Below are 15,616 nucleotides of genomic sequence, written 5' to 3' on the forward strand. Positions count from 1 at the left end.
CACAGTGAAACAGGAAATGTCAAATGTTAAACACTTCCTGGCATGGGTGGAGCTAGAGTGGATGGTGGCGTTTCACTGGACGCCCCTGAAATCTGATTGGACACAGATGATTGACACCACATGGCACCACATGTCTGGTTGAGTGACCTGCATTTTGAAATTAGTGAGTCATATTGACTGCTAGGTTCCTCCTGTCCAGTAGTTGGTGCTGTGTACCACAAAAAGTTCTAATCCACCTGAGTAGAAGAAGAAAAATGTTTTCTACAGATTTGAACTGAACTTGTCGTTTGAACCATGGACTTCTAATCACACCAAACTTATATTGGTGAGTAAATGGCTGTATTTTATGTCAGAAATGGGGTCCAGGTTGTTAAAAAGCAGCATTTCTTCTTTAATTCACGTTACTTTATATACACATGTTTAAGCTAACAGGCTTCATTCTCTGTTGGCTTATTAGTGTAGCGGACAACTGAAACAATCCTTCAAATGGTGGTACAAGCATCAAATTAAGCACAAATACAGCTGGAGCAAAATTAATGGAGCAACTTTAACTTTTGACCCCTGCACAAACTGAAACTGACCTTTGTCACCATTAATGCTGCTTTTACCTCATAACTCTATAACATTAAGTACAATAATATGGTGTAGTTTACTATATGAATGGAGCATCTTTTAATTTTGACCCCTGTGCAATTCTTCAGTTAACCCCTACCTGGCTGCCTATTGAAAATTCAAGTGGCCAATCAGTTTTTTCAAAAGAGTTAATGTCCATGGATTATTTGTGCCAAATTTGATGCTTGTATCACCATTTGCAGAATTGCCCTCAAGTATTGGAACACTTGGTATTTCACACATTTTAATTTGTTTATTCCATTTCAAATACTTTTTTTCCCCAAAAATTATTTTCCTTAACTCAAACTGAAAGCAAATCTCTACAACTTGATATAAGGGTGATTCTTTAACTATGGGCACTATTGGCCTTGTAAATATAATTTCCACCACACCATTGTCTTACAATATAAAGCGCCTTGGGGCAACTGTTTGTGATTTGGCGCTATATACATGTGCTCTGATGTCACTGTTTATCTCCATAGAAACTACCCAAACAATCTTTCATACAAACTGTTTAGGGACATTAGTGTTGTGGTGGAAATTCAATCAATCAATCAATTTTTTTTATATAGCGCCAAATCACAACAAACAGTTGCCCCAAGGCGCTTTATATTGTAAGGCAAGGCCATACAATAATTATGTAAAACCCCAACGGTCAAAACGACCCCCTGTGAGCAAGCACTTGGCTACAGTGGGAAGTGGGAAATTGCGGCAATAGTGTGGGACAACTACATTTTGTTTAAAAAAGAATCACAACAATTGTATGACATTGAATACCCCAATTATGTTTTGATTATTTTACTGATATTTTATTCAGAGGTATTTTAAAACATTAGGAAAAAACATTTCTTTACCATTCATTTTTATCATTGAAGATCAAAAGTCTGGGTGTGGGACAAGCGCAAAACGGCAATATTTGCATATAATGATGCTGAAAAAAGGTGAAAAAGTCATCATAGACTACTAGAACAAATTTCTTAACACACTTTCATTATAAAGATAACTATCTTCTTCTTTGTCTTTCGGCTGTTCCCGTTAGGGGTCGCCACAGCAGATCAATCGTTTCCATCTCACCCTGTCCTCTTTATCTTCCTCTGTCACACCAACCACCTGCATGTCCTCTCTCAGCACATCCATGAACCTCCTCTTTGGTCCATCCTCAGCATCCTTCTCCCAATATACCCTGGGTCCCTCCTCTGCACATGTCCAAACCATCTCAATCTCGCCTCTCTGACTTTGTCTCCAAACCGTCCCACCTGAGCTGTCCCTCTGATATGTTCGTTCCTAATCTTGTCCATTCTTGTCACTCCCAAAGAGAATCTCAACATCTTCAGCTCTGCCACCTCCAGCTCTGCCTCCTGTCTTTTTGTTAGTGCCACTGTCTCTAAACCATACAACATAGCTGGTCTCACTACTGTTTTGTAAATTTTCCCCTTCACCCTTGCTGATATTCTTCGGTCACAAATCACTCCTGCCACCTTTCTGCACCCACTCCACCCTGTCTGCACTCTCTTCTTCACCTCTCTACCACACTCTCCATTACTTTGAAAAGTTGACCCCAAATATTTAAACTCATCTACTTTCACCACTTCTACTCCTTGTAACTGCCTATTCCACTGGGCTCCCTCTCATTCACACACATGTACTCAGTCTTGCTTCTACTGACTTTCATTCCCCTTCTCTCCAAAGCATATCTCCACTTCTCCAGACTAGACTCAACTTGCTCTCTACTCTCACTACAGATCACAATGTCATCTGCAAACATCATAGTCCATGGGGACTCCTGTCTGATCTCATCCTGACGGAACAAACAGTTGCCCCAAGGCGCTTCATATTGTAAGGCAAAGCCATACAATAATTACAGAAAAACCCCAACTGTCAAAACGACCCCCTGTGAGCAAGCACGTGGTGACAGTGGGAAGGATATATTAATATGAAAATTCAGTAAGGTATATCTTATATTATAATTTATCCAAATCTAAGGTGTTACTAGTGTTTACTAAGGTACACCTAAATATCTTTAATGAAAAAAATAAAAATAATAGATTAGAGCCACTTAGGTGCCTGGTCTTGAGAACCAGGGATGGTCGGTTGAAAAGCTTTTTTAGCCCATGGGAACTCTCTCTACCCACCTAAGCAGCTCAAGAATATGGACAGCATTTGCATGACAATTTATGACAATATTGAGAAATGATAATTTGGCCATATTGTACAGCCCTACTGTCAACTAGCTGAAAACTTTGAATATTAATTTGCATTTACAATAAAAAAAAATGCTCAAAGTGGCAGGGGGTTAAGAGAGATGTAATTAGGGGGATTAGCTGAAAAGCAAAAAAAGAAAAATGCTGGTGGAAAGCAAAGGGGGATTTTCACGCACCAAAATAAGGAAAATGCTTAAAAAGGTGGGGGGTCTGGGGAGGTGGAAGAAGATCTGCCAGAAGCATCCTCAGTTAGGACAAAACATTAGAGAAGTATGTGAGGGTGGTGCAGGATCTGTATGAGGACAGAGTGACAGCAGTAGTGACAGAGGGGGTGGAGGTGGGATTATATCAAGGTGTTTTCACACCTTCATCTTTTATCCTGATTACTGATCTTGGATGATATTCCTGAGTTTTGACCCTTATTACCTCCATCAAGGAGGTCATGTGATCACAAGTGTGTGCTGGTTTGTTTGTTTGACGGGATTACACAACAAGTAATGAACCATTTTAAATGAAACGTCCTGGACAGGTGAGACAAAGGCCACGGAAGAACTCATAAAATTTTGAAATGGATCTGGATCATTGCAAGGATCTCTACTCGGCTAACTTAAAGTACATGTGATCGGAACACTCCACTCGTACTGTGGAGTGGAGTGATTTTCAGCATTAAAAAAAATCTCACCATTATTTCTAAAAATTACACAACAAACCCAATATTATAAATGTAATTTTTACTGAAACCGAATGCTGCGATCCAACGACAAAATCAAGTTATAAATGTTTCCAGACGAGCTGTCTCAGGCGTCACTCACTCAGACTCGACGAAATTCCTACACTGTCAGAATTCTTTATTTCTCGCCGATGGTCTTTATCTATATTTTACTTATTTATTATGTTGTATTCAGTTGTGTCTCTGTTATGGGGTCATGTCCTCAGTTCCACATGTGGAACACAGTTATTTTCAACAAAACAAACTTGCTTTTCTTCAGCTTTAAATTTCTTCTTATATTTGCGAAGTCGACAAACTCAAATTGTTTTTCATTTTTCCTGCAGCAGGTGCTGGATGTTGTCAGTCCCACCGACTGGATTGAGGATCGACGCTCTGACTGTGGTCTTGGTCCTCCTCAGGCACCTGCTGGTTCTCAGCTGGAGAACCAGGTCCAGTTATCCAAGAAAAAATTCATATCTTTTATCATCTGGGAAGACTGTTTTCCCAGGGATTAGTTTGACTGGGTGTCATTATCTGCACTTCCACAAGAGGGAGTGCCAAACCCATCATTACCTGGAGGGTGGAAAGCACGTAACCCCCTGAAGTAAGTCTCACATTTTTGGACAGAATCTCACTGATCCACATGTTATATAACATTGACTGAAGCAGTTTGTGGGCTTATGGAGTATTTTGTAAATATAAAATGTGCATTGTGCAATTATGAGGCTTCGTTTTCACTCCTGTTTTTGTCCACAGTAAGTCAGTTTCAAAACACTCAAAATGCTCATACAACCCCTGGCAAAAATTATGGAATCACCGGCCTCGGAGGATGTTCATTCAGTTGTTTAATTTTGTAAAAAAAAAAAAAGCAGATCACAGACATGACACAAAACTAAAGTCTTTTCAAATGGCAACTTTCTGGCTTTAAGAAACACTATAAGAAATCAAGAAAAAAAGATTGTGGCAGTCAGTAATGGTTACTTTTTTAGACCAAGCAGAGGAAAAAATATGGAATCACTCAATTCTGAGGAATAAATTATGGAATCACCCTGTAAATTTTCATCCCCAAAACTAACACCTGCATCAAATCAGATCTGCTCGTTAGTCTGCATCTAAAAAGGAGTGATCACACCTTGGAGAGCTGTTGCACCAAGTGGACTGACATGAATCATGGCTCCAACACGAGAGATGTCAATTGAAACAAAGGAGAGGATTATCAAACTCTTAAAAGAGGGTAAATCATCACGCAATGTTGCAAAAGATGTTGGTTGTTCAGTCAGCTGTGTCTAAACTCTGGACCAAATACAAACAACATGGGAAGGTTGTTAAAGGCAAACATACTGGTAGCCCAAGGAAGACATCAAAGCGTCAAGACAGAAAACTTAAAGCAATATGTCTCAAAAATCGAAAAATGCACAACAAAACAAATGAGGAACGAATGGGAGGAAACTGGAGTCAACGTCTGTCACCGAACTGTAAGAAACCGCCTAAAGGAAATGGGATTTACATACAGAAAAGCTAAACGAAAGCCATCATTAACACCTAAACAGAAAAAAACAAGGTTACAATGGGCTAAGGAAAAGCAATTGTGGACTGTGGATGACTGGATGAAAGTCATATTCAGTGATGAATCTCGAATCTGCACTGGGCAAGGTGATGATGCTGGAACTTTTGTTTGGTGCCTTTCCAATGAGATTTATAAAGATGACTGCCTGAAGAGAACATGTAAATTTCCACAGTCATTGATGATATGAGGCTGCATGTCAGGTAAAGGCACTGGGGAGATGGCTGTCATTACATCATCAATAAATGCACAAGTTTATGTTGATATTTTGGACAATTGAAAGGATGTTTGGGGATGATAATCATTTTTCAAGATGATAATGCATCTTGCCATAGAGCAAAAACTGCAAAAACATTCCTTGCAAAAAGACACATAGGGTCAATGTCAATGAGCAGATCTGATTTGATGCAGGTGTTAGTTTTGGGGATGAAAATTTACAGGGTGATTACATAATTTTTTCCTCAGAATTGAGTGATTCCATATTTTTTTCCTCTGCTTGGTCTAAAAAAGTAACCGTTACTGACTGCCACAATCTTTTTTCTTGATTTCTTATAGTGTTTCTTAAAGCCAGAAAGTTGCCATTTGAAATTACTTTAGTTTTGTGTCATGTCTGTGATCTGCTTTTTTTCTACAAAATTAAACAACTGAATGAACATCCTCCGAGGCCGGTGATTCCATAATTTTTGCCAGGGGTTGTAGCAACCTCAGTGTTTCATCCTTCATGAATCCCTCAATCTGGAACTGCTTTAGAAAATGGTTCACTGTGTTGAAAAGATTGAAACATGAAGCTGGAGAACTGTTTTGTGAAATGATTCACTGTTTCAAAACACTTTTGAAACACTAATTTAGCAACTGCTAAATTCATTGTTTCGAAACATTTGAAAGCAAACAATGTCAACACTTAATGGACAGAAGGAAGAAGAAAAACGATCCGAGCTCCGCCTCTGACTCACTCATGTTTTCATATAATTTTTTTTTCCTAATAATTAGTGTTAATTATTTTTCTTTAATCTTCCCTCCTCCTGTTTCTTGTTCATAAACAGATGTTCTTGGTTCGAGACGCTGCTGGATACAGAAATGTACTGGAACAGAAAAATTCCAGATCCGGGTGTCCAGCTCTGATTGGACGGACCATTTGGTTATTCCTTCCCTGCAGATTGAGATCTAGTTTTGTGTTCAGAATCTGTTAACTGTCAAGATGACGTCTGAAGATCTCGTCAGCTAACTTCTACAAAAAGTTCATCTTAATTTTGTAAAAAATAGTTTGCCAGCTAATTGCTACATTCATCTGTTGGTGTTAAAATGTTTGGCTTAAGTAAGCTCGGCTTAATTTTGCTGTTTATGTTGACTTTGTTCTAGCTCTGTCAGTGGTTCTCAATCCTGATCCTCCTGGATTCCTGCCATGTACATATTGTCCATCTGCCCACTATCCCACTGCACGAAGCACCCTTCACACATGAACCTCTTCTCTGGGCACTTGTATCTTCACACTTTCAGAACTAGAGTTGAAAAATCTTTGAGACAGCTGGGAATGGAACCCGAATCATTGAAATCTCTGAACACTGGCCCAGTCTGCTGCACCACCTACAGACACATGCCAAAACTCTTTTTGAGAGTCTTTTGAATTTTAACTATTTGTTTGACTTTTAAATATAGGTTGAACTCTTGGGATTTGAACCCACAACATCAAAACTTCTAATCACTGTTCAAACACACTACACCACCACATTACATTTTCTTTTTCTCAAGCCTGAGATTTTTTTTAGTGAATGTGTTAGACCCCAAATGTCAATGAGATGCCTGAGAATCGTAACTGTAACATCAAAGTAATCACTGCTTCAGTCAATGTTAAACACACTTATCACACACTTATTATTAAACTTTTGAGGTTATACTGTTTGTACTCATTAAATAAAAGATCATTGTCATGCCTGAGTATTGAACCTACAATATCCAAGCAACTGATCAGTGTTCCACCACATTACACCATCTGGAAATGCTTTGTGTTACTCCTTTTTATGAAACTTTTCAGGTTATACTGTGTTTGTATTAATTAAATAAAGATCATTGTCATGCCTGAGTTTTGAACTTACAACATCCAAATGACTAATCATTGTTCAAACATACTACACCACCTTGTGCTGCTCTTTTTTTAATCAAACTTTTGAGGTTATACTCTTTGTATGCATTAAAAAAGTAACTGACATGCTCCTTTTTATCATACAGTTTTTGTATGCATTAAATAAAATCATTGTTCATCAAACTTTAGTTGACTTTAATGTGTGTGTGTGTGTTTGTACTGTTTGTTTTAACCACTGTCCAAACATCAACTTTTTTAAGAAGTCCTTTAAAAAAACTTTATAAGGGCCCTTAAAAAGAAAAAAAAACTTGACTTTTTAAAAAGTCAATGACTTATTTAAAAAAAAATCTCAAACACATTAAAAAAGGGCCCTTAAAAACTCAATGACTTAAAAAGTCTGAGTTATTTAAAAAAGCCACACATTTAAAAAGGGCCCTTAAAAATTAAAAAACTGACTTTTTAAAGTCAATGACTTATTTTTTTAAAGTCTCACACACACATTAAAAAATGGCCCTTAAAAATAAAAACTAAACTTTAAAAAGTCAATGACTTATTCTAAAAAGTCACATATTTTAAAAAATGGCCCTTAAAAAATTAATACGACTTTTTAAGTCAATGACTTATTTAAAAGTCACACGCACACATTAAAAAGGGCCCTTAAAAATTTTAGAAACTCAACTTTTTAAAGCCAATGACTTATATAAAGTCACGCACATATTAAAAAAGGGCCCTTAAAAAATTAAAACTCATTGACTTTTTAAAAGTCAATGACTTATTTTTAAAAAGTCACACACACAATAAAAATGGCCCTTACAAAATTAAAAAACAGTGACTTTAAAGTCAATGACTTATTTTTAAAAAGCCACACACACACTAAAAATAACCCTTAAGAAAACTAAACTTTTTAAAAGTCAATGACTTATTCAAAAAAAGTCACACACATTTAAAAATGGCCCTTAAAAAATAAAAAAAACTCTACTTTTTAAAAAGTCAATGACTTATTTTAAAAAAGTCACACACAATAAAAATGGCCCTTACAAAATTAAAAAACTGACTTTAAAGTCAATGACTTATTTTTAAAAAGCCACACACACTAAAAATGGCCCTTAAAAAAATCTAAACTTTTTAAAAGTCAATGACTTATTCAAAAAAAGTCACACACACATTTAAAAATGGCCCTTAAAAAATAAAAAAAACTTGACTTTTTAAAAAGTCAATGACTTATTTTTTAAAAAGTCACATTTAAAAAAATGGCCCTTAAAAATAAAAAATGACTTTAAAAGTCAATGACTTATTTTTAAAAAGTCACACACACTAAAAATGGCCCTTAAAAAATAAAAACTCAACTTTTTAAAAGTCAATGACTTATTTTTAAAAAGTCACACACATTTAAAAATGGCCCTTAAAAAAATAAAACTCGACTTTTTAAAAAGTCAATGACTTATTTTAAAAAAGTCACACACACTAAAATGGCCCTTAAAAAAATAAAAACTCGACTTTTTAAAAGTCAATGACTTATTTTTTAAAAAGTCACACACGCACATTTAAAAATGGCCCTTAAAAAATAAAAAACTCGACTTTTTAAAAAGTCTGACTTATTTTTAAAAAAAATTCACACACATTTAAAAAATGGCCCTTAAAAATAAAAAAATGACTTTAAAAAGTCAATGACTTATTCTAAAAAAGTCACACTAAAAATGGCCCTTAAAAAATAAAAACTCAATGACTTTTTAAAAGTCAATGACTTATTTTTAAAAAGTCACACGCATTTAAAAATGGCCCTTAAAAAAAATAAAACCTCGACTTTTTAAAGTCAATGACTTATTTTTAAAAAGTCACACACACATTAAAAAAATGGCCCTTAAAAAATAAAAAAACTCAACTTTTTAAAAAGTCAATGACATTTTTAAAAAGTCACACACACACACTAAAAATGGCCCTTAAAAAATGGACTTTTTAAACTGACTTTTTAATGAGTGTGTTTATACTGTTTATTTTAACTGCTGTCCAAACACACTGATCTCAACACCTCAAAGTTTGAGCCAATGAAAGAAGGAAACAAACCACTTCCAGGTAGCGCAGTGTTTGATCACTGCTTAGTAGTTTTATTATTGTGAGTTCAAATCTCAGGCATGTTACTGACATTTTGAGACTTGCAAAAATAGTACACTTCAAATTTTGATACAACAAAAGAGCATCACAACGTGTTGTCGTGTGCGTAATGTGCTTGAACAGTTTTGTAGTTCTGATGTTGTAGGTTCAAATCTTGGGCATGCTGTTGACATTTTAAGACAAACATAGTATAACCCCAAAGATTGACAATAAAAAAAAGCAACACAGTGCATCTCTGCATGGTGTAGTGTGTTGGACCACTGCTGTCGTTTCGATGTTGTGGCTTCAACTCCCCGGCATGTTGTTGCCATCTTAAAGCCTGCAAACATAGTACATCACAAAGAAAACATTTTTAACTTCTTACAACAAACCCAAGTAGTTTTAACCTTAAAAAAAGAAGAAACATTTTGTCGGACCAATGAGAAAGAAGGGGAGGGGCGAGTGAGTGAGCGAATGAGTCAGTTTGGAGTGAGTGTTCGTGGAGGACACACGCGGGGTGGATCATGCAGCAGACAAACGTTTCCGTCCTCCTAACTTTTCCCATGATCCTCCCGAAGCCATCCGAGGAGTGATGTCATCCGATAACGTCACGGGCTCGGAGGTGACGTACACCTGCGTGCGCTTCTACGTGTCCGCCGCGTCCTTCTCGGTGCTGCTCTTCTTCAACCTCATCATCAACTGGACCATCGTGCGCGAGGAGCGGCTGCGCTCTCACGCACGCTTCGTGCTGATCTTCCACCTGCTCGTGTCCGCGCTTGTCCACCTGGGCACGAGCAGCGTCTTCTACTATCAGATCCACCTGGACGCGCGCCCGGGCCGCTCGGCGTGCGTGGCCTTGGTGACGGTTCTGATCAGCAGCGCCTCCAACATCCTGCTCACGCTCACGGTCATGGCGCTGGACCGCTACTGCGCCGTGTGCCGCCCGATGCGCTACACCTCGGCGTGCACGCGCGGGCACTGGCCCTGGCTCCTGGGGGCGCTCACGTGGCTCCTGGCCCTCCTGATCCCGCTCAGTCTGTTCCTCCAGGCGGACGCCGGCGCCGGTGCGCACGAGGAGTGCGGGCGCGAGCAGCTGAAGAGGGGCGAGCTTCACAAAGTGGTGTTCATCGGGCTGTGCGCGCTCGTCATCCTCTACAGCTACGTCCGCATCCTGCTGGAGGGCCGCCGCTTAGGGGTGCTCAACCGGCGCAACCGTGCCGGGTGCCGGACCATCGCGCTGCACGGGACGCAGCTGACGGTTTACATCCTCCCCAACTTCGTCAACTTCGTGCTGGCGGTTCTGCACAAGAGGAGCCTGATCCGGCCGGAAACCAAGGAGCTGGCCGCCGTGGTCATCTTTGCCTTCTTCAGCTTGGCGCAGTGCGTTGCGCCTGTTGTTTACGGTTTGCGCAAAGAGGAACTTCTGGAGCAGCTGAGTCTGCGGTTCCCCTGCTTCTCCCGCTACTTAAAGCAAGTCTTGGGCTGGACTGTGCGCGCCAACTGGACATCAACCCGCCACAGAACACGGTACAGAGCAGTAATAAACATACATCAAAAAATATTGAGTATAATTTAACAAAAAGCAGCATTATGCCTCATTTCAACCAAGTTCTGCTTAATGTTAAAAACCTTGAACATAGTGTGAACTGAACACAAGCAACAGTGGCCTCTAGTGGCCGTCAGAAAAATGCAATTAACAAAGCTTGTTAATTGCATTTTTTTTTTTCAATCTTGACAGGCCTGCTTTTTTATGTTATGGTAATTCTGCATGTTAAAAGATGTCAACATGGCCCAAAATTAGAACTTCATTGGTCATCACATGTATAAATCACAACCCAAAGTTGCAGAACTGGTCTTTGTTTACAACTAACGATAACATGCATTTATTTATTTATCTATTTATTTAACCATTGACATTTAAAAACCTCTTTTTCAAGGGCGACCTGGCCAAGACATGCAGCAACATAAAATTAGCACAATTACAGACATGACATAAAAAGAAAAACATCACAAGAACACATACAATAAAAAGTGTATCAGTAACCATTTTAAAAGTAGTTAATTGAAAAGAATTAAAAGCACTGACAGCTTAAAGAAGCTTCCGCTAAGTCTAAGTTTAGATTTAAACTCATTCAAATGGAAAAAAATAGCTAATATTAATATAATGTAAAAACTAGCTGATATTAATAACTAGTAAATGTTCGGAAAGATTCTTTTCGACATGAATATGGAAAAGTATCGAATGTGATGTTAAGTTTAGTTGGAGCAGGAATTGAACATTGTGAGAGTATCTTCTGGATTTTGCATTATGATTTCTGTAATAGTCAACCACAGACTATTACATTGTTGTTATATTGTTACAGATCTGACGGCCACCCAAAAAGATAAGCAAGCATAAAGCTAGTTAGAGTATCAAATGTTTTGAAAAGCCAGATCTGTTTCTGAAGCAAGATCAGATTTCTAAGAAAAGCCAACACAACTATTGCGTATAATTTTCTCAATGAAAACAAAAGGCAGCATTATGTCTCATTTCAACCAAGTTAGTTTGTGCTTAATGTTAAAAACCCTGAACATAGTATGAACTGAACACAAGCAACAGTGGCCTCTAGTGGCCGTCAGAAAAATGCAATTAAAGCTTGACAATCATCTTGACAGGCCTGCTTTTTTATCTTATGGTAATTTTGCATGTTAAAAGATGTCAACATGGCCCAAAATTAGAACTTCATTGGTCATCACATGTATCCATCAGAACCCAAAGTTGCAGAACTGGTCTTTGTTTACAACTAACGATAATGTGCATTTACATTTATTATCCATTGACATTTAAAAACTTCTTTTTCAAGGGCGACCTGTCCAAGACATGCAGCAGCATAAAATAAGCACAATTACAGACATGACATAAAAAGAATAACAAAAAAGTAAAAAAAAATAAAAAAAAACTCGACTTTTTAAAAAGTCAGTGACTTATTTTAAAAAGTCACACACATTAAAAAAAGAACCCTTAAAAAGTTTTAAAAAGACTTTTTAAAAAGTCAATGACTTATTTTAAAAAGTCACACACACATTAAAAACGGGCCCAGATGTCCACCGGATGTCCTTCCATTCAGGAAGGACATCCGGTGTAAAACTTGTAGGAGTTTGACGGAACAAACGTACAGAATTAAAAGCACTGACAGCTTAAAGGGGACCTGCATTGAAAAAAATGCAGTCAGATTTTTTTGAACAAAAAATGACTTACATTTACACTTGAGATCCTTCTGAATGTAGTAAAGTAAATCTGCAAGCCCAGATCTGTCAATCAACGGAGAAATCTTCATTTGAAAATGACAAATTTACAGCTAACATTTAGCCCTCCTCAAATTGTCCCTCTCATCATGGACGCTGCCGAGACGTCACGGACAAGACCCTCTCCCAGCATGCATTGCGCCAATTGTAATTTGTGGATTTATGTCAGTTTGCATCTGCACCTTTTTGTTGTCTTATACGGAAGGATATACTTTTTTAAAAACTTCATATTGTCTTGCGGCACGTTTGGTGAGTACACATTTCTTTTATTTGTGCTTGAAAATTATTTTGGGGGACTTTTTCATACGCCTGTTTGATTGAGTGGTGTCGCAATGAATATCTACTGTCTTTCGCCTCCGGTACCATCGCGAGATATGGAGACGAGACCCGCAAAGAATCCCAGTCATTAAAAATATATAAACCTCTCTCAGCGTCCATGGAGCTCTGGGGCTCCGATTGCCGAGATGTGCGGTGCTGTGGATTTTGCCGCAAGAAGTCTGTCCTTGCAGCAACAGGTGTACCGGCCGCTTCGCATTAAAACAGCGAGCGTAGCAGAGGCAGAGAGCGGGAGAGGAAGAACGGCGCCCGCTGTCGATGTCGTTGCTGATCTGAGCACACAGATCTGTATCTCACATTCATTGCAGCTTACTTTTGGATGCTGAAACCAGGACGTGTACTAGCTAATAATAGTTATTTGTGAGTAGTTGATGGCTAATGTTAGGAAAAATTCTTTTCAACATGAATATGGAAAAGTATCCAAAGCAATGTTTTAAGTTTACATAGTCACATAATGATTGTGAGAGCATCTTCTATTTTTTTGCATTATGATTTCTGTAATAGTCAATAATTGACTATTACATTATTTATATTGTTACAGATCTGATGGCGACCTAAAAAAGCTAAGCAAGCATAAAGCTAGTTAGAGTATCAAATGTTTTGAAAAGCCAGATCGGTTTCTGAAGCAACATCAGATTTCAAAGGAAAACCAACAAAACTATAAAGGTATATAAAATTAATACACAGGCTTGACTTTTGAGTTCTGCACCTCTTTGGAAATTGCGACCCTGGTTATTTATCAACTCCAGACACTTCCTTGTCATGTTACATCTCGCCCCGATCACACCACAGCTGAAAACAAAACTTCCCTTTTAACACGTTTTTAAACACATTATAGAAGATGTGTTTTTTACCCTTTTACAGTGTTATTTATGGTTCTTTTCAAACATTTCCCAGGGAGCGAACGCTGACGGCCCAGACGATGATCTCTAGAGAGGTATCATACACCCCTGAGGAGGAAGCCAGGCCGATGTCAGTCAGCAGCGTTGCACACGACCTACACCTGTGCCAAGCTTACACAGACGATGCCTGATAGGGAAGAAGCACATACTAAAAGGAACCGCGTTGGACAGACAAACACCAGGCTCATCCTGACCAGGGGCCCTTCAGAGCTGGATTTACAGAACTGAAACCTCATCTTACTGATATTTTTGACAGAGGAGGTGACCAATTTGTTCTTGCACTTGGTTTCAGTGTGGAAGTTTCTCAGTTCAAACCCCACCCCTGCCACATTTCTTCATGTGGAGTTACATCAGGAAGGACATCTGGTGTAAAACTTGTATGAGTTTGATGGAACAGTGAGCAGATTGCAGTATGAGCCACCTGGGCACGAGCAGCGTCTTCTACCAGATCCATATTAACAACATGTCCCGTGTTTTCTGCTTCATCTTCTCCTGGCTGGGCCATGGATTTAAACAATCTTCAGGTCCCAAGATCACTTCCTGAAAGACAACTTGGCATTACTTTTCCCAATAAAAGTGTCAAGAATGAACACAACATGTGTTTAACTTATTTAGTTTTAAAAGTTTTTGGTGTGGATCTTGAGCTTTGTGTTGAGAGGAGGTAAGAGACACGATCATGAGATAAGAAATGGTTAATGTTTTTTTGCAGCTCGGCTAATTGAGCAAGCTGTCCATCGATTCCCAAGTCAATGATAATCACTCACAGTCACTGATAATATACCAGTATTGAATAGAGTAGGGCCCAGAACACTTCCCTGGGTTCAAATTTTCAAGTACTGCGTGCACAAACACTTTTCAGTGCGGTCTGGTGGAGCCAGATGTTGATTTAGTTTGTTCACTTTTGTCAAATCCAACAGTGTTGCCTTGTGATGCCATAAAGAACCTTGTCCTTATGTCACAAAGAAAACTATTGTCAAGCATGTAATGATTTTATTTTTTGATGCTTTACAGTAAGAGTACAATTAATTCATGTATTATGCTTTGACTAAGTGAATCGAGTTACCTTTGCCTAGTAATAATTTATGACGGGTGTTCATGATAAATAATTTATACATTTAATAATTTATAAACATAATGATTATTAATAAATTACTAAACATTTGCACTGGTAAACCTCTTTCATCATGTTTTCATAATGTTCATGTTTATTCCTGCATTAACGAACATGAACCCCTTAGTCTAGAAAGTGATTTGCTAAGCCCCAATATCAAGTGAATGGCAAAAGTTTCAGAACTGGTCTTTGTTTACAACTAACGATAAAACTTATTTATCCATTTATTTAACCATTGACATTTAAAAATGTCAAAAAGGGTTGGGTTTAGGAGCATTTGTTGGTGTTGGAGCATCCCCAATATTTCCATGAATTATTTCTATAATTTATGTATATAAACAACAGTTTTTACATTTATTGCTATTGTTTGCATTTATAATAGTTATTATATAGCTGGTTTGCTATGTAAACCTGCTAACCACCAATAACCACAATAACTGTGGTTATTGGTTTGTATATGCATCAGCATATATTTAATAATTTTGAAGAAATCTTTATAATCGTGTTTTTTCATTATATTCTAAGTTGATTCACTTGGAGCATAATATAATCAGAATATTCAGAGAATCTAGAGAACTTTCTACACGTAAGTGGCACGGCAAGGCCAAAAATTTTAAAACTGATTTTAAACACCTGTAAATTACACATGGGAAGACATAAATAACACAGCCTTATAAACAATAACTTAAATCGACAATAGAATGACCTAAACCTATGCATTATGT

At 37.9% G+C, this 15,616-nt stretch overlaps 1 protein-coding gene and 1 long non-coding RNA gene across 2 annotated transcripts; both read left to right on the plus strand.

The window, feature by feature from the left end:
* Positions 1 to 264: 264 nt before the first annotated feature.
* On the plus strand, positions 265 to 7,299 carry LOC117505010. Its single transcript, XR_004559001.1, has 3 exons — positions 265 to 325; positions 3,867 to 4,126; positions 6,130 to 7,299. It is a non-coding gene; the product is annotated as an uncharacterized LOC117505010 (long non-coding RNA).
* Positions 7,300 to 9,731: 2,432 nt separating this feature from the next.
* zgc:194312 (uncharacterized protein LOC794943 homolog) lies at positions 9,732 to 14,953 on the plus strand. The gene is made up of 2 exons (XM_034164525.1): positions 9,732 to 10,784; positions 13,776 to 14,953. The coding sequence occupies exons 1-2, from the start codon at positions 9,850 to 9,852 to the stop codon at positions 13,909 to 13,911; spliced, it is 1,071 nt and encodes a 356-aa protein (XP_034020416.1). The 5' UTR covers positions 9,732 to 9,849; the 3' UTR covers positions 13,912 to 14,953.
* Positions 14,954 to 15,616: the final 663 nt, after the last annotated feature.

Source organism: Thalassophryne amazonica, chromosome 23 (assembly GCF_902500255.1).
Source record: "Thalassophryne amazonica chromosome 23, fThaAma1.1, whole genome shotgun sequence".
Lineage (NCBI taxonomy): Eukaryota > Metazoa > Chordata > Actinopteri > Batrachoidiformes > Batrachoididae > Thalassophryne > Thalassophryne amazonica.

Excerpts from the sequence above, each read along its gene's own strand:
- zgc:194312 (XM_034164525.1), top strand. The coding sequence starts at position 9,850 with ATGTCATCCGATAACGTCACGGGCTCGGAGGTGACGTACACCTGCGTG. Across the intron at positions 10,785-13,775 it reads TCAACCCGCCACAGAACACG|GGAGCGAACGCTGACGGCCC; the intron begins GTACAGAGCAGT and ends AACATTTCCCAG.